General features: G+C 40.2%; 1 protein-coding gene across 2 annotated transcripts in view; it reads right to left on the bottom strand.

Moving 5' to 3' along the window:
- slc25a14 (solute carrier family 25 member 14) overlaps positions 1 to 18,084 on the bottom strand; it is a 58,739-nt gene extending 40,655 nt beyond the window's left edge. For both annotated transcript variants that reach the window (XR_009513591.1, XM_059977347.1), the window contains exons 1-2: positions 17,934 to 18,084; positions 14,608 to 14,755 (exon numbers count right to left, since the gene is read on the bottom strand). Coding sequence is in view for 1 of the 2 variants with exons in the window: in XM_059977347.1 (XP_059833330.1) it covers positions 14,608 to 14,755; positions 17,934 to 18,018 (233 nt within the window). In the remaining variant the exon portion in view is untranslated. The remainder of the gene's footprint in view (positions 1 to 14,607; positions 14,756 to 17,933) is intronic.
- Between the last annotated feature and the right edge of the window lie 2,198 nt (positions 18,085 to 20,282).

Below are 20,282 nucleotides of genomic sequence, written 5' to 3'. Positions count from 1 at the left end.
ACTGGAAAATATTTTAACTAAAATCATCTCTGTGGATCAAACAGGCTTTATTAAAGGCCATTACTCTTTCTCCAATGTCTGGAGATCGATGAACATTATATATTCATCACTATCTAAGATACCCCAATGTGTTATCTCTCTTGATGTAGAAAAGGCATTTGATAGAGTTGAATGGACATATCTGTTTAAGGCGGGGGTCGGCAACCTGCGGCTCCCGAGCCATTTGTGGCTCTTTCACCTCTGTGCTGCGGCTCCCTGTGGCTTTGGGAAATAATTGGTCAGTATTTAATTAAAATGTATTTTATGTTAGTTTGTTAGCTTTTGAAATGTAATTCTAAATTTGAAGATTATGGTGATCTTGTACAATCTAAGTGTGGCGACACATTTCCTCACAATTAGCCAGCATTCCGGCTAAGGGAGATAGCCTACGGGGGTTTGTGAGTACGCGTCTTTTGCAGCATCTGTGTCCATGGGGGCTGGGTTGAGGGAGGCTTAAAAGCAAGGCTGTTTAGTTCGAATAAAGTTACCTTTGACTGCAGTCTTTATTTTAGCGCTGCGTGTAGCGCTACACCGCTACAACGTGTTTTTTATCGCTATTAATATACATCACCACTGCCAATGCCTGACACCCGCCAGTGCGCGCTTTCTTTTAATTCTTCGATCCAAGGTAGGCTACCTATGTAGTAACCTTCAACCCAACGTCTTTTTTTCGGAGTTCAAAATGTTTTTGTTGCATGCAGAAATGTAATTTCGTTTTCTCTGCAGGAGTTCATCAATTTCAAAAATGCAACACATTATAGTTTGTTTATACATAGCATAAAGGCAAAAAAAACCCGTTGTATGCAGTGTTATTTCATTTTGTGGCTCCCAGTGTTTTCTTTTCTGTGGGAAATGGGTCCATATTGGCTCTTTTAGTGGTAAACGTTGCCGACCCCTGGTTTAAGGTATTAGAAAAATTTGGCTTTGATAATAACTTCAATAGGTGGATTCAAATTATCTATAAGAATCCTACTGCTACTGTTATTACTAATAATCTCAGGTCCTCTTTTTTTCCCACTTTCACGAGGTACTAGACAGGTATGTCCATTAAGTTCTTTATTATTTAATCTTGTACTGGAGCTTTTGGCCGTAATACTCCGTGAAGCTAAAAATGTTCATGTTATCGCTATAAATGGGACCATACATAAGATTACTCTTTACGCAGATGATCTTTTGATTTACATTTCGAACCCTGAAGAATCTATTCCTAATCTTTTGGAAATACTAAATGATTTTCAAAAATTTTCAGGATATAAACTTAACTTAAATAAAAATGAATTGTTTCCCTTAAATGCTCCTGTTTTTATATATAATGATATTCCATTTAGAATTGTTAATTCTTTTAAATATTTAGGTATTATAATTACTAAAAAATTATAAAGATCTTTATAAAGCTACTGTAGTTCCTTTAATGGGCTCTATGAAACAATTATTTTCTAGATGGAACCCACTTACACTTTCTTTGATAGGTCATATCCATGCTGTGAAAATGATGATTTTACCTAGATTTTTATATATTTTTCAAAATATACCTATCTTTTTAACTAAATTTTTTTTTGATCAAACTATTATTTCATCCTTTATTTGGAACAATAAAAGACCAAGAATTAATTTACAAAAATCTAAAAAAGATGGTGGACTTGCACTTCCTAATTTAAGATTGTATAATTGGGCTGTTAATATTCGACAATTATGTTTTCGGCTATATTGGCTCGATAAGAGCCAAAAACCAGCTTGGATTAATTTGGAATTAAAAGCTATCAAACAATTTCATTTAACCTCATTATTAGGAGCTCCATTACCTTTGCAACTCTCTAAAATTTCAAACTTAAATCTCTACCGTGTTATTAAGCAGTCCTTACAGATTTGGTTTCAGTTTCGCAGTTTTCAAAATTTTAAACAATTTAAATTGTCTTGCTCTTTTATAGAGAATTTTTTTTATTTAAACCTTTAATAACTGATCCCATTTTTCTCTTATGGAGAAATAAGGGGATCTGTTTTTTTGTAGATTTATTTTGTGATTGTCAATTGATGACTTTTGAAGAGTTAATTAGCAAATATTCTCTCTCTCATACACACTTCCTGCAATATTTTCAGGTTAAGACATTTTTTCCAAAAATACTTATCTAACTTACCATATATGCAAGAATCTGATTTGTTGGATAATATTTGGAATATGAATCCTTTAGTAAGAGGTTCCATTGGTAGAATTTATAATTTATTTTTACTACAAAAGGATAACCTCTCACTAAAGATTAAACAAGATTGGGAGAGAGAACTTAATATGACCTTTGTTGATGAAGATTGGTTGCGAGTTCTGAAAATGGTCAATTCTTCTTCGATATGTGCCAATCACTTCAATTCAATTTAAAATTGTTCACCGTTATTATTTAACAAAGGAGAGACTATCCAAAATATTTCCTAACATAGACAATTATTCAGATAGGTGTAAAACTGAAGTAGCCACTTTGTCACATTATGTTCTGGTCACATTCTTCATTAAAATCTTTTTGGAAATGTTTATTTTCAACAATTTCTAAAGCTCTGAAAATTAATTTACAACCTAATAGATTGATTGTTCCATTTGGAATAGTTCTGCATCATATTCAGGGTATTTCATCTTCAGACCAACATGGAAATGCATTTGTTACATTGTTGGCAAGAAGGGCTATTTTATTGAAATGGAAAGATACCTCTGTCCCTACATTAATTGAATGTTTTTCTCAAGTAACGTTATGTCTTAATTTGGAAAAAATTAGAAGTAGAACTTTTGATCCTTGATTTGATTTTGAGAGAATTTGGGCCTCTTTTGTCAAGTATTATCATTTAATTTGAATTAATTTATATGGTTTCCTTCCAATTTTATTTTATATAAATGTGAATTGGCGGTTGATGACTCTTCTTCTTTATATATATAGATAGAGATGATGGTAAGACGCATTGCTCCTGGAGTCAATTCCTAATGGGTTTTTTTCTTCTTTTTCTCTTTTTTTTCTTTTTCCTTCTCTTGCAGTTCGTGGGCTTTTTTTCACTTTTTCCCCTTTTCTATATATTTTTTTTCATTATCATATATTATTTGTTTTTGATAAGTTTTTTTCAGCTTTATTAATTGTATATTTATCAACTTGTTTAAGTTTTGTACAATTTTATAGCCGTAGAAGATACATCAATAAAAAGATTTTAAAAATGAAAATGAAACTCCTATCAGATTCCTTTCTCTACACCTTTCACTTTTCCGCCTAGCACTGTCCAATTTCTCTTAATCTGTCCCTCCCCCTGCCTTCACCTATTACCTTCTAGCTTGTACTTTTTCTCCACCGTGCACCTGCTTCTGACTTCTTCTCCCTCACTCCCCTTCCTTTCAGCCCAAGCTACTTTTCCATGGATGCCCCCTAACCTGCTAAGTTCTTCCAGAATTTTTCTTGTTTTAACTGCATTCTTGTAATGGTGTTGTTGCTTGTAAAAATGTTTATAACTTGTTTATGTTTTCCTTGTGAATGCTACTTAACATAATGCTATGTGCTTATGATGCTGCTATAAGCAAGTTTATCAATGCATCTCTACTTACGTGTACTTGCATAAATGAAACAAACTAAACTTTGAATTTTCTGAGGACAGTGGAAGTCAAGATTGTCAGATGAAGGCAAGGCAGTGGACATTGTCTACATGAACTTTAGTAAGGCATCTGACAAGGTTCTGTATGGGAGGTCATTCAAGAAAGTTCAGTGCTGGGCATTCAAGATGAGGTAGTAAATTGGATTAGACATTAGTTTGGTGGGAGAAGCCAGAGAGTGGTAGTAGATGGTTGTCTCTGACTGGAGGCCTGTGACTACTGGAGTGGTACACAGTTGCAGGACACTAAAGAGTGCAGCAGAACAAAGGGATCTGGGAATACATTGACAGTGGTGGCACAGGGTCTTAAAGAAAGCTTTCGCCACTTTTGCCATCATAAATCAAAGTACTGAATACAGGAGATGGGATGTTATGTTAAAGTTGTACAAGACCTTGGTGAAGTGTAATTTGGAGAGTTGTGTGCTGTTTTGGTCACTTACCAACAGGAGTGATGTAAATAAGGTTGAAAGAGTACAGAGAAAATTTGCAAGGATGTTGTCGGGATTAGAGGATCTTGGTTATAAGGAAAGACTGACTAAGTTAGGACACCATTCCTTGGAACATAGAAGATTGATTTGAGACAGGTAAACAAAATTATGAGGGGTATAGACAAGGTAAATGTAAGTAGGTTTTTTCCATTGAGGTTATGTGGGACTACAACTAGAAGTCATGGGTTAAGGATAAGTGGTGAAATGTTTAAGGGCAACATGAGGGGAAACTTCTTCACACAGAGGGTCATGTGAGAGTGGAACGAGCTTCAGCACAAGTGGTGCTTACAAGCTTGATTTTAATGTTTAAAAGAAGATTGAATGAGTACATGGATGCTGGGGGTATGGAGGGCTGTGGTCCGGGTGCAGTTCGATGGGAGTAGGCAGCTTAAATAGATCAGGCCAAAAGACCTACTTCAATACTGTATTTTTCTGACTCTCATATACTTAAGCTGAAGTTCAAGCAATTGAGGATTATGGGTAAGTAACACAGCAGTTTCGCCTACTTCTACTTTCTTTTGTGATGTTGTAACTCAGACAGGATATTGTTGAGCATGTATATTTATAATTTTTTATAAATATGGCATTCCTCAAGTTTGTGAATGTTTACTGTACTTTCAGAAATGACCTAATCAATGTTAACCAAACAAAACCATGTACCATCTTCTCTGTAGAGGACCCCCCCCCCCCCCCCCCAAACATCTAGTAGGCACATCATTTAGCAAAAAGTTAATGGATTGGATAGGAAAAATGAGTAAACAGGAATGAAAGACAGAAGATGGGCCAAGAAACTGCAAAGGCAGAGGAAATCTATCAAGGGAAACACTTGCAATAAGTTGGGCGATCAGTAGTTGTGGGAATTGTTTTAAGGAATACAGGAGTATCTCCCAAACAAATTAAACAGAGGTTACAGGGAGATCATATTAAAGCCAGAGAAAGGTTGGATAGAAGAAAGAAGAATGAGGTAGAGATGGTTGATCATATGCATTCAAATTTTTAAGAAAATGTACGTTTGAGATTCATTTTCTTGCAGGCATTCACAGTAAAACAACTCAGTGTTAAAAATCAATATAGCTTCCTCTACTACCACTCTCTGGCTTCTCCCACAAAACTAATGTCTATTCCAATTTGCTACGTCATCCTGAGTGCCAAGTGATTCAACCTTCTTGACCAGCCTCCCATGCAGATCTTGTCAAATCCCTTACTAAAGTCCACGGAGACACCATCCAGTGCTTTGCCTTCATTCATTTTTCTAGTAAATTCCTCAAAAAACTCTATACAAGATTGGTTAGACATGACCAACCCTGCACAAAGCTATGCTGACAATCTTTAATCATGTGCATCCAAGCACTTCTATAATCCGGTTCCTTAGAATACCTTCCAATAACTTTCCCACATCTGATGTCAGACTCACCAGCCTATAATTTCCTTGTTTATATTTAAAGTCTTTTTAAACAGCAGCACAACTTTGGCTACCCTCCTATCCTCTAGTACCCCACCTGTCGCCAGGGGTGATTTAAATATTTTTGCAAGGGCCCCAGCAATTTTTGCACTTGCCTCCTACAAGTTCTGAGGGAATACCTTGTCAGGCCCTGAAGATTTATACACCCTAGTTTGCCTCAAGACAGTAAATAAGTCCTTCAGCATCATATGTATTTGGTCCATGAAGTTGATGCCGCTTTGCCTTAATTCTAGACTCCGCATCCATCTCCTGCGTAAACAGGGCTGCAAAAATTCATTTGAGATCTCCCCATCTCTTTTGGCTCCACACAAGGATTATCATTCTGATCTTCCAAAGGGCCAATTTTGTCCCTTGCCATCCTCTTGAATTTTAACATATTTGTAGAATCCCTTAAGATTCTCCTTCACCTTGTCTGCTAAAGCAACCTCTTGCCTTCCTTCAGCCCTCCTAATTTCTCTCTTATGTGTTCTCTTGCATTTCTTATACTTCATAAGCACCTCATTTGTTCTTACCTGCCTATATGTGATACGCACCTCTTTTTTTTCTTAACCAGAGTCTCAATATCTCTTGTATGTGCCTGTCATATTTATCTTTTATTCTGACAGGCACATACAAATTTTGTATTATCAAAATTTCACTTTTGAAGGTCTCCTACTTATCAAGTACACTTTTGCTAGTCCCAATCCATATCTGGCAGATTTATTCTGATACCATGAAAATTGGCCTTTCTTCAATTTAGAATCTTAACCCAAGGACCAGACCTATCCTTCTTCATAATGATCTTAAAATCAATGGCATTATGATTACTAGATGCAAAGTGTTCACCTATACAAATTTCTGTCACTTGCCCTCTCATTCCCTAATAGGAGATCTAGTTGAAACTTCTATGCATTAAAACTTCCCTGAAGACACTGCCAAACTCTTTTCCATCCAGCCCTTTTATAGTATGGGAGTTCCAGTCAATAGCTGGAAACTTAAAACACTTACAGTCACAAACTTATGATTCTTCCAATTGTGTATGATTTCTCTAAAAATCTACTCCGCTAAATCTTACTGATGGTCAATATTGTCTAAAATATAAACTCTCTAACATGGTCATCGCTTTCTTATTCCCGGTTCCAGCTATATAGCCACAGCAGATGAGTTCTACAGCCTATCCTGTCTTACTGCTGCTGTGACATCTCCGTTTAGTAATGTCACCCCTCCCCCCTTTAATTTCTCCCTAGTACACCTTTGCCAAAAATACAGCTTGTCCCAATCTACACTCGCCAGATCCTTTCTGATACCATCAAAATTGGCCCTTCTCCAACCCAAAGACCAGACCTGTCTTTTTCCATACTTAATTTGACACCAATAACATTATGATCACTGGATGCAAAGTGCTCCCCTACACAACTTCTGTCACCTGCTCTGTCTCATTCTCTAATAGTAGATCAAGTATCACCCAATCTCTTGCTGGGACTTCTATGTTCTTAGTAAGGGAACTTTCCTGAACACATTTGACAAACTCTATCCCATCTAAACACAAAGTGCACCGCAGATGCTGTAGTCAAAGCAACACGTACAACACGCTGGAGGAACTCAGCAGGTCGGGCAGCATCTGTGGAAACCAGCAGTCAACGTTTCGGGCCGACACCCTTCGTCAGTCCTGGTGAAGGGTCTCAGCCCAAAACACTAACTGCTCATTTCCATGGATGCTGCCTGACCTGCTGAGTTCCTCCAGCGCGTTGTAGGTGTTGCTTTATCCCATCTAGTCCATTTACATTATGGGAGTCCCAGTCAATATGGGGACAGCTAAAATCACCTTCTAAAAAAACCCTATGTTTCTTGCAACAGTCTTTGATCTCCCTACAAATGTGTTCCTCTAAATCCCTCAGACTGTTGGGTAGTCTGTAATATAGCCCCATTAACTTGGTCATATCTTTCTTATTACTCAGTTCCACCCATAACACCTGTAACACTCTGGTTAAGAACATGTTTTATTTTATTACTACAGTTTATGGAGTTGAGTATTTTATTTTCTGCAGACTTTTTGCAAAACACTGTTCTGTTTATCAAATATTACACCTCAGTATTTTATTTTGTTAAAATAATGGGTCATTTGACTGGCTCAGGAATGTTGTATCAGCCTATCAGGTTTGTCTTGATAACATTCTGTCCAATGGGATGCCATGGACCATTCGAGAGATTAGCGACACCCAACTTCTAGAACATGGGTTTTGAGGGAGTTCTTTTGCCAGAGCTGGGGAAGAAATGAGCTGCAGAGAGGAGCACAATGGAAGACACTTGCAGAAACCCACCCGAAGAATAGACACCGTTGTAAGAAACACTTTGTGCTGTCAAATGGTTCCATGGAGGAAGTGACAATACTTCTAAGTTAGCCAGTTAGTTTGTAATAGACTTCATGGAAGCTCGAATCATGGCTGGTGCTTTTCATACAGAATGTGGGTTCAGCACCATGAGAAATTAAAGTGAAGCACATGACTATGCAGCAATGAGCTCCAACATTTACGTGCACATTACAGACTGGTTTAACCATATTTGGCCTTTTTCTGTTAACTGTCTATAAAATTTAAATATTTGTAAAAACACTTCCACTTTTAAGTTTATGCGGTGTAAGTTCTGTTATTTCCTGGCAAATGATAACATTAGCATGGGGCAGTACTGATACAGCATTCACCATGATTTTCGTTCCCTTAACAGAAAACTCTAACATTCCTGCTTATGTTGAACCTGAATCACACCAACCTCTTATATGATAATGCATGTTGGTAAAAGGGACAATAGTGCAGACTATTATCTAAATGTGGAGAAGGTTCAAACATCAGAAATGCAGAGGTTCACAAGTATGATGCTGTTGATGAAAGGGTTAACAGGTGGGGAGCATTTGGCAGCTTTGGACCTGTACTCACTGGAATTTAGAAGAATGTGGAAGGATATCATTGAAACCTACTGAATGTAGATAGGATGAATGTGAAGAGGATACTCCCTAAGATGGGGCTATCTCAAACTGGAGGGCACTGCCTCAAAACTGAAGGATCACCTTTAGGAACAGAGGTAAAGAGGAATTTTTTTAGCCAGAGAGTGGTGAATCTGTGGAGTGCTAGCCACAGACTGTGGTTGAGGCCATGTCCATGGGTATATTTAATGCGGAAGTTAATCGTTTCCTGATCCGTCAGAGCATCAAAGGATATGGCGAGAATATAAGTGTATGGGGTTGAGTGGGATCTGTGATCAGCCATGATGGAATGGCAGAGCAGACTCAACGAGCTGAATGGCCTATTTCTGCTTCTATGTCTTATGGTCTTATAAATGTGGTGTTTATTGGCAATGACCATCTCACCGTTACCCATGCATTGCTGAGTCACATGGCTATTAATTAGCTAATGAGCCAAATAAGTGAGGTTACATTTTTCAGGGGTTTGTTCAGGATGTAATGCTGTATAAGGTTTGGATAAGTGTAGATTTGTGTTTAAGCTGGTATTTTGCAGTACTTAAGGTGTAATAATTAAGATTTTGTAATATGGATGCTGCGGACTTTAAGGCCTGGTGCAATAAGGGATTATCCACTCAAAATGCTGAAGTTCTGAGCAAGGTTTCTGCTCCAGTTACCAATGAAGTATTATATAGAATGAGTTCTGTGGAAGTGTTGGGGAAAATTACACTGAACCAGTTGGTGAAGATGTCATGCTAGTTCAGACCACCAGTGTCGTGACTCAACTCATGCTGCCTGATGCCTGCCTGTACCTGTTGAGGTGGGGCCATGGCCAGTTCATGTCTTTAGAGCTGCCAAGAAACTTACTGACAGTACTGAGGGTAAAGATGTGAAAAGTCTGATAGGCCTTTCAGCTGTTGGTTTAAATTTTGAATAGGTTTTGGCTGCTATATCACTGGTCGATAAATGCCATAGTGTACCTGCTGAGAGCCACAGTTATCATAGGCTGAGAATGTTCTCTGAAGTCAAGCTCACACCTGATGGGAATGAAGGATATGAGGCTTGGGCTGAGCAGACATCTCAGTTACTGGATAAATGGCAGTGCTCGGATAACATGAAAAAGCAGAGACTGGTAAAGAGTTTAAAGGGTCTAGCCACGATATAGTGAGGTTCCTAAAGACAGAAAATCCTTTATTCATGTCAGCTAACTACATGCAAGTGCTGGAAAATGCTTTTGGAACTATGGACAGCTCAGCTGATCTCATAAAGAAGCTTAGGCACACATTCCAGAAGGAGAGAAGCTTGCTGCCTACCTTTACAGGTTAGATAAACTGCTGCATTGTTTGTGCCATAAAGGGGTCCTTCAGTTGGCTGAGATAAATAGTTTAAGGGTAGAGCAAGTTGTGAAGGGTGTGCTGTCACACGACATGATTGCTCTACGCAGTCGAATGACCTACAAGATGCTTCCTCCTCCATCTTTTACTGATTTACTTAGAGAAGTATGAGAGGAGGAAAATATGACGGAAAAACGGAATGTTTACATTAGTCAGGTACTGCCTTCAGTTGTCCCCTGATGTGACTTGAGTAGAGGTACACTAGTGTTGGTCTGCCTGGATCTGGTCATAAAAGATGAAGCTTCCATTCTTGTGGGAACAAAACTTAAATTATGATCAGGCTTGTGGGAGCATGTCAGGAGAGAAATGGAGAGGACTTTTTGGAATCCTCATCCATTCACCATGTTCCAAGCTGCTTTCGAGAAGGTACAAATACCTCTTAAGCAGGATAATGAGCAAAAACAAGGGACTGTGATATACCCAGTCTAAACCTGTCAGGTTACGTCCTGGAGGAGTTGCTAGAGTGATGGGAACTCACAAATTTGGCAGAATGCTCAGGAAAAGTCATGCTTATCTGCAGGAGGGCTGGTTAGACCCAAAATGCAGAAGTATTCAGCTGTCTATGCAAACAGGGAGACAGTGATTGTCAGGAACACCTCGTGAAGAGAGATTACCATCTATTTCCTCTGATGATAGTGTCTAGTTTTTCAGTCGGAAAATAGAAGAAAAAAGTCTCTTGAATCAGGGAAGTTGGCATCAAAGTCATTTAACTTTGGTAACTCACTGATACAAAATGAATGGAAAAAGTGATTAACTGAGAAGATGTTGATACATAAAGATGTCTGTTCTACTGATGAGCTTGATGTTGGTTGCTCCAAGAGTATTTGCCACACTAGTAGAGTGAAAGGACACATCTTTCCCAGAGAGGTCTTGCCGAACAGCACCAGTAGTCTTTGAAGATGTTCGGCAACATCTGCTGAAGCTGAAGGAAGATGGAATTATCACCAAGTCGAGAAGTCGTCACCCATAATTGTTGTGAAGAAAAAGAATAGGAAGGTACAGATGTGTGTTGATTATTGAACATTGAACAGATGTATAGTCCTGTACCAATATGCAGTACTGTTCCACAAATCGAGGATGCTCTGGCCTGTTTAAGTGGAAGAAAATGGTCCAGCTGATTGGTGTTATCAAGTACCCATGAGTGAAGCTGAAAAAGATGGCATTCATATGTCCGCTTGGACTCTTTCAATGGGAAAGGATCCTTAAGGGCATATCAGGAGCACCTGCTATTTTCCAATGTGTCATGGAGCAGAATGTTGGAGATATGAACCTACTTGAGGTACTGGTGTACTTGGACAATCTCGGTGTTTGGATCAACACTGGAAGAGCATGAGACAAGACTACTGAAGGTGTTAAAACTGCCTGAAGGTTCTGTAACATGTCAGGCAACTATGTAGAACAGTCTCTCCGGATGGAGTGGCTATAGATCCATCTAAGATAGAAGCAGTAACCACATGGCCAAGGCCCAAGGAATGCGTTCATTCCTCGGATTCTGTGGATACTATTGGAGATTTGTGAAGGACTACTCCAGAGTAAGGCACCTTTTGAATCAACTCCTGTTTGGTTACCTTCCCTCAGTGAAGAAAGGGAGGAGAGGTTTATCTTAGCCCTTTGGAGCCTTTTAGGAAAAGATGGGATACAAAGAAGAGCCATTTCAGCTACTGAGTCACTGACTACCACACCTGTGCCAGCCTTTGTAAAACCGCAGTTGCCGCATGTACTACATAGAGATGCTAGCCATGAAGGATGAGGCGGCATTTATACCAAGACCAAAGTAAAGGGCTGAAACCTGTTGCTTCCATCAGCCAGATCTTGTGCCATCCAAACAAAACTACCCCGCACAGAAACTGGAGTTTCTGGCGTTGAAGTGGGCAATGGTAGACAAATTAAGTGACTATATGGTGACAAGTTCAAGGTGAGGACCAACAATTCACCGACTTGTATCTTGACCTCGGCAAACTTGGATGTCTCAGGTCATTGCTGGTTGGTGGTGTTGTCTATTTATAACTTCAGCCTTAAATACTGGCCAGGAAATCAGAACATTGCCATGGATGCGTTATCACGATGTTCTCATGAGAAGCCAGGAAAGGGCGGAGAGTGGGAGAACATTCCTGCCTTTGATGTTAAAGCAGCATGCTAGCTTTCCATAGTTAGAAAATCAGAGGAAAGACTATGGCCTGACAGAGCTGCTGATCATTTGGGAGCTTCCCGCCATGCCATTCCACAAGCATATTGCAACCCAACCGTGTTGAATACAAGGCAGTTGCTCCCCTTGTGTCCTGCTGAATTGTCAGCAGCACACCAAGATGACCATACCCCTACTGATGAGACAAACTGGAGTTGAGGAGCAAAGTTCTATACAGGGTTATGTCTCCTCCAAACAGAACTCAACATGTCAAGTTGGGTTTGCAAGTACCGGAAGATTGTACCAAGAACACTTCATGATGATGCGGATCATTTGGAATGTGACAAGACCTACGAATTGGTTCGAGATCAGTTCTATTGGCCATGAATGAAGACTGGAGTTGAAGATTACAGTAAATCTTGCATCCGTTGTATTGGGAGAAAGACACTACCTGAAAGAGTTGCTCCTTTTTCTCAAAAGCACAGGACCACTTGATCTAGTGTGTATGGATTTCCTTTCCAAAGAGGATGAAGAAATTGTAATGTGGTATGCCTTAGCTTATGCAAACTTCCCAACAGTTGATGAAGAGACATTGGAATCTTCCAGTCCAGAACTTAATAAAGTGGGGAGGGCAATCATTGGACAGCCAAACATGATATTAGACAGTAAAGGTGAAATGGACTCAAATATAATTGAAAATGAAGCTGAGTTCAGTCAGGGGGCAGGAGGAACTGAATTACCAGAAGGTACGAGTGAAAGACAGGGTGAGGTATACCCAAGTAAACATGAACAGTCAGAAGGAGAGGCTGAGACTGAAGAAACAGAAACTGAAATAAGAAGGTCTCAGAGTCAGAACTCCAGACAAGCTGGCATATGATGGGAAACAAAAGTGTTGTATCGACCCCGATGGTGAGACATGTTATTTTACAAGTGGATTGAAGTCCTATAATCGAGTAATTCATTTGAATGATGTAGTCATACCATGAATACTGTCAGAACATAACTACTAGTGTTACTGAGTGTGTGCTGGGTTATTAATAACGGATTTGATAAGTTCCAAAGGCTTACAAAGTTATGATGACATGACCATTTTTGGTGGGGAGGGGAGAATATAATACCCTGGTTAGGAACATGTTTTATTGTATTACTACAGTTAAGCTGCTGGGTATTTCATTTTCTGCAGATTTTTTATAAAACACAGTGCATTCTTTAATCAAATCTTACAGTCCAGTATTTCGTTTTCTGTTAAAATAATGAGTCATTTGATTTGGTTAGGAATGTTCTAAGCAACATCCAATTTTTGAAACGTGGGTATGGAGGAAGCTCCTTTGCTGGAGATGGGGGAGAAGTGAGATGTGGAGAGGAGCTCAATGCAAGACACTCACAGAACCCTGGCCAAAGGACATACACCGTCGTCGGCACAAATAATTTCTTACAAATGGTTCTATGGAGGAAGTACCAATATTTCTGAATTAGAAGTTAGCTCATAATGGACTTTATGGAAGGTTTGAATTGTGGCTGGTGCTCTTCACACAGAATGTGGGGTCAATAACGTGAGTAAGTAAAGTGAAGCACATGACTATACAGCAATGAGCTCCGACGTTCTTTGTGCATGTTATAGACTAGTTTCTCTTTTTCACTGTCTGTTAATGCTTAAATATTTGTAAATATACTTTAAGTTCATGCCCATGTAAGTTCTGTTATTTCCTGGGAAATGATAACTTTTGCATTAGGCGGTATTTATACAGCTTTCACCTTAATTTGTGTTCCTTTAACGGACTATTCTAATGATCCTGCTTGTGTTGAACCTGAATCATACCGATCCTAAGATGTGTGGTGTTTATTGGAAATGGCCATCTCACCGTTACCCATTCATTGCTGAGTCACATGGCTGTTGGCCAGTGATAGCTAATGAGCCATGGTGAGAGGGTTACACACCTCACTAGAAGACTTCTCCATTCTATTCTGACTGAGCATCACTAATATTTTCCAACTAGTATTGTCACTCCTCCTCCTTTAACCCTTCCCGCTGTTGGGTCTAAAACAATGGAACCCGGAAATACTGAGCAGCCAGTCATGCAACTAAGTCTTACTAGTGACTACAATATCATAATTCCAGGTTAATATTAAACACTTTATAAAAAAGAAAATTCCAGCTGTGCAGCAACAAAGACTAGGTGCACAGCAGCACTTCAGTTAATGTGTGGTTGCACACCCATGCAGCTTAGAGGGAACAGTGCTCAGGAGTCAAAGATCGAGATTCTGCCAGCCACTTTGAAGGATAAAAGAGCATCAAAATTGGGCAATGGATTGTCAGTGGCTATGAATATGTCATGGAGGACAGTTAAGAATCTGAAAGTTTAGCTGCGATGCAAGAATCTTTCCTTCAAGTGATAATTAGCATTAGGAAAGCGAGGAAAGGGATTGAGGATGTTTGTGTTTGCAACCCCAAGATTAAGGAGCCATGGTGAGATTTTCGAATGCACAACTGAGAGAATAGTCGAGGCAGATTCAAATGAAGCCTTGATACAAGACAGTTAATCTACACTTACCCAGAATAGAGAGCTCTCAATCCTTCTTCTTTAAATATCCGCAATAGGGCATGTAGCATTCCTCTGTACTTTATCTCCTTATAACGCAAATCAAGTGATTGGCCCTGGACTTGCAGTCGGGTTTTAGTGAGATCTATTGGAAAGGTGCCTAGCAGAGTGGAAAAACAGCTTTTATAACTCCTGATATTTCAAAAAGGAAGCCTAAATCGTTGCTAATAATAATCCATGACCACACTACTGGCTGAAGGGTACTGGTCTAGTAATTTTGCAGCATCTCCTAGAAGAGTTAAATGAAGTTTTAGATAGGAATTAACATAATCAATCCCAAAGCAACGACATTTTCAAAGCACAAGATATTATCAAGGAGATTGGTTAACTGACACCCAAGTACTTACTGCAGTAAACATTGGTAAACGTGGTCAAGAAGGATTCACTGGGGAACTCGGTGAAAGGCAGCTCCAAACACCAAAATTCCATTTTAAAAATAGTACACAGTAAAGCGTTGTAAAATATGGCTCACCATATCAACACGGACCATGTTGCTAATCTAAACTCATCCCACCTACCTGAACATGGTCTGCATTTCTCAGTTACCTGCCTGTACTTGTTTCTCTAAATAACTCTTAAACATTGTTATCATATACTTTACTATCACCTCCACAGGCAGTGCAATATAGAGGAGATGGCATAAAATGACATGATAGCAACAGGTGCCCAAAGATGAACGAACTATAACTCTATATAGAGTAAGTGAAAATTCTTGGATCACTTGTCTTGACCAGTTTATGCTGCTGTCCCAGTGAGCAATCCAGAATTTATCATACCTAATCAAGGAAGGACAATGTTGCACGGAGGATGTTTCCTATAGTGGGGATTCTAGGACAGATGTCCATTTAGAGTGGAGATGAAGAAGAATGAGGGGGTTGATAGGATCTTGATTAGTCAGGGTGTGAAAGGTTACGGGCAGAAGGCAAGAGAATAGGATTGACAGGGAAAATGGTCAGCCGTGACTTCCATATTGTCTTTATGAGAAATGCAAAAAAGAAGTGTTGATCTATGAGCTGAGGAAGATAGGACGAAATGTCAACTATTGTGCTCAATGAGCTATTAATACAAAGGCATCATGGTGGATATATGACTTAATTTCTCAAATTCACCTTTTCTACTGTACATATAATACCTCTGAGTCATGGAATCAGAATCCTACGGCATAAAGACAGGTCTTCAGCTCATCACATCCATGCCAACCATTTAATCCAACCACACTAATCCTACTTTCCTGTATTAGGACCCCATACATCTGTGCCTCATCTATTCTGGTGTCTGTCTAAATATCTCTCAAACAATAAACCTATCGACTCCACCAACTTCTCCAAGAAAAATGTTCCAGATAACAACCATTGTCCATGTAAAAACTTTCCTCTCCATCCTCCTTTAAAACTTTTTCCTCTAGCTTTAAATTTTTGGCTGTGAAAAAGTTAAAAAAAAGTTAGCAATTTATCAACTGTCAATTGCTATTGCAATAGTTCAAAACTCCTTCCACTCTGCATACATAGTTTGTCCAAACAAGAAAATTAGCTCTTTCAGGAGTATGATCAATAATCTCAAATTTTCTAATCAGTTGAAATGAGCTAGATAGAAACTACTTGTTCATAAAATCGTACCTTGAAAAGTTCAAACATAACTTCTCATTTCTAGGGCATGAAACCCTAACTTCCAGTAACCACTCGTTATTGGAATCATTTTAACCCTCACGAATCTAAACACTGTTTCAATAAATCAATAATGCATTCCAATCTAATATCCATCTGATGGCCAACATCCATTTTAGGTGCTCTATAAAGAAATCTCCACAGGTGAGGTCCAATTTGCATTTTCCATACCTGTGTCATAACATCAAGGTATAAAGACACTGCTTAATTAGCTTTCTTTTTAATGCTATTTTTGCAACTACTAACATGCCAATGATGTACATGGAATTCCAAGTCCTATTCTACTATGAGTGAAATCTGTACTCACTTGATCTAAAAGCAAGTTTGATGAGTCTGCTGTTATATTAAAAAGAAAGCCATACATTGGGTCAATTTATGGCCACATGTTGCACTGGAAAATGGATGGGTAGGTGGATTATCTAAAATTAGAAAACTCATTGTTTATGTCTTTAGGTTGTAGACTACCAGGCGCAATATCAGATGACATTCCACTAATCTGCTTTGGGCCTCATCCTGGCAGTACTGAAGGCTGAGAATGGGGGGTGGGGGCTGGAACTCAAATGGCTTGCTACAGGGAGTTTCAAATGGCCCATGCAGATAGGTGCTCTGCAAAACTGTTGCTCAGTCTACAACTGGTCTTGCCAAGGTAGAGAAGGCCATGTAGGGAGCACCTAATAAAGTAGGTAAACTTGGATGAGATGCATGTGAATTTGTGCCTCACCTGGAAGGGAGGTTTCAGTCCTTGGATGCTAAGATACACAGACAAGTGTTACACCTGGAAACCTAGGAGCTGAGGGGGAAGTCAATCAAACACAGCAGCAGTTAAATTCTGAAAAGTTCAAGAGGTGAGAAGTGGAAGAATGAGAATCTTGCAGGATTGTAGCATTGAAGGAAAATACAAACTAGGAAGGGTAAACAATTGAAATAAATGGAAACTCGGGCTGTGGATTTCAAAACTCATGAGGAGAAACAATGCAGGCAAACATAGAAGGCTACCAGTAAATGTGATTTTAAGTCAGGCAAGCAAAGCATTTTAACATTACTACAGAAGATAGAATGGTGGTGTTTAGCTAGGGTTAAGGAAAGCATGGTTGAGACAGGTACAATATTTGAGGTAGTAATGGTATTAAACTCAGTCTACAGACTGAGCAGCTAGCAGTACTGTTACTTCAGTGCCAGAACCTGGGTTCAGCCCTGACCTTAGGTGCTATCTGTACCCAGTTTTCACATTCTCCCTGTGATTGTGTGTGTTCCCTTCAATTCCTCCTATGTCCTCACATTTCAAAATATAGGCTGGTAGGTGACTTGACCGCTGTAAATTGAGGAACAGAATCTGGGGAGAGCTAGTGGGAATGTGGGCACAATAAAAGTTGGGTCAACCCAGGAGATAAGGCGTAGGGAAATCGTATTGACCCTTGCATTACGCGGGGGTGGAAGTGGTGGTGATGGCGAAGAAGAGAGGAGAATCACAGAGAGATTCAACAAGAAATAAAGTCCTTCGGCCCGACAGGGTCCATGCCCAGCACCAGCCTGACATCTACGGAAGGGGAAGGCAACGAGCCTGGGTTCGCCAGGACACAAGAAAAGAGGGCGAGGCCGCGCTGAAGTACTTGCCGGATTCGGCGGTGATGGACGCTAGGCCCCCGTACACAAAGGGCTTCCAGCTGAAGGGGGACATTTCTCGGCCGCCACCAACCATGCCCTTGCAGAGAGAGAAACGCGCGAGCACGCCGCTCGTGCCCGCGCACGCCGCCGCCGCCGCCGCCGCCAATGACGTCAATACGCGCTTTGGCTGAAGACGCAGCGTACCGGGTGTCACTTCCGCGCAGGATTCCGTCCGGAATGCGAGCAGACGTGGGCGGGGGGGATCATTTGTCATCGTGCGTCATGCAGCCCGGAACATGTCGTGGTGTAACACCGAGGTGACGCAGTCGAGTCCGCTCCCCCCTCCTGCGAGACAGCTCAGACTTTCGGGCCTTGCGGCTCTCTTTAGTGGGCAAGTTGTTGATGAATCAGAATTACGTTTACTATCATCGGCATAGTAGTGCAATGCAGTACATAATAATGGGGAAAAAACGGGAATTACAGTAAGTAGATATGACACAGTTAAGTAAAATAGTGCAAACATTTCTATTAAAAAGTAGTTGGGTATTGTTCGTGAATCACTTGTGTGTTGCCCGCTCCATACAGCAGGCCTAACTAAAACTTTACAAATACCTGTCCAAATGTCTTTTAAACTTAGTAATTGTGTCCGTTGCAACCTGGCAACTCATTCTGTCTTCTCATCATCATGTGAATGGAAAGTCTATCCCCTCAGGCCCCTTTTAAATCTTTCCCCTCTGACCTTTTTAGAATTTTTATACTCCTCTGCCCTGGGAAATTGTGACCATTCTCCTTATCTCTGATCCGCATAATTTTAAAGTCACCTCCCCCACACCCCCAATCGTCTTTGCTTTATGGAAAACAGTCCAAACTTTTTTAAGCAAACGCAAGGAAATCTGCAGATGCTGGAAATTCAAACAACACACACAAAATGCTGGTGGAACACAGCAGGTCAGGCAGCATCTATAGGGAGAAGCGCTGTTGACGTTTCGGGCCGAGACCTGCTGCGTTCCACAAACTTTTTTAAACTAGTTGGAAACACAACTTTGCTATCCAAGTTCCTCTCTTCAAATGCTCAAGCTATTCAGTCCCAGTAACTTCCTCGTGAATCTTTTCTGCATTCTTTCCTCTTGATGGCATCGCTCTGGTCGAAGGGCAACCACAATGCCACCCAATACTCCAATGGCAATCTCACCAATGCTTTACACAGCTGTAAAGTGATATTGCAACTCTTGTACCAATTCAGGCAGCTGTATCAAACACCTTCACTACCATGTCTATCATGTACTGGAGGTACAAAGAATGTTTAATCAACAACATATTTACAGGATTACTGAAATATTAAATACACAACCTACTTGATTGGAAACTCCTACAAAAAGTAGTGGATACCGCCCATTCATCACGGGCTGTTCTGCAACCACTAGTTCAGATGTAACCCTCTTCAAAGTTCAAAGTAAATTTATTATCAAAGTACACATGTCACCATATACAACCCCGAGATTCGTTTTAGAAACAGAAAACCTGCAGCACAATACAAGCCCTTCGGCCCACAAAGTTGTGCTGAACATGTCCCCACCTCAGAAATTGCTAAGCTTACCTATAGCCCTCTATTTTACTAAGCTCCATGTACCTATTTAAAAGCCTCTTAAAAGACCCTATCTTATCCACCTCTACCATCATTGCTGGCAGTCCATTCAATGCACTCACCACTCTCTGAGTAAAAAACTTGACATCTCCTCTATACCTACTCCCAGCACCTTAAACCTGTGTCCTCTTGTAGCAACCATTTCAGCCCTGAGAAAAAGCCTGATTATCCACATGATTTAAGCCTCTCATCATCTTGTACACCTCTATCAGGTCACCTCTCATCCTCCTTCGCTCCAAGGAGAAAAGGCCGAGTTCGCTCAACCTATTCTCATATGGCATGCTCCCCAATCCAGGCAACATCCTTGTAAATCTCATCTGCACCCTTTCTATGGCTTCCACATCCTTCCTGTAGTGAGGTGACCAGAACTGAGCACAGTACTCCCAAGTGGGGTCTGACCAGGACCTATAGCTACAACATTACCTCTTGGCTCCTAAATTCAATTCCATGATTGATGAAGGCCAAAACACTGTACACCTTCTTAACCACAGAATAAACCTGTGCAGCTGCTTTGAGCGTCCTATGGACTTGGACCCCAAGATCCCTCTGATCCTTCACACTGCTAAGAGTCTTACCATTAATACTATATTCTGCCATCATATTTGACCTACCAAAATGAACCACTTCACACTTATCTGGGTTGAACTCCATCGGCCACTTCTCAGCCCAATTTTACATCCTATCGATGTCCCACTGTAACCTCTAACAGCCCT

The sequence above is a fragment of the Hypanus sabinus genome, chromosome 8 (assembly GCF_030144855.1).
Source record: "Hypanus sabinus isolate sHypSab1 chromosome 8, sHypSab1.hap1, whole genome shotgun sequence".
NCBI lineage: Eukaryota > Metazoa > Chordata > Chondrichthyes > Myliobatiformes > Dasyatidae > Hypanus > Hypanus sabinus.
This window is presented reverse-complemented; position numbering and strand designations above follow the sequence as displayed.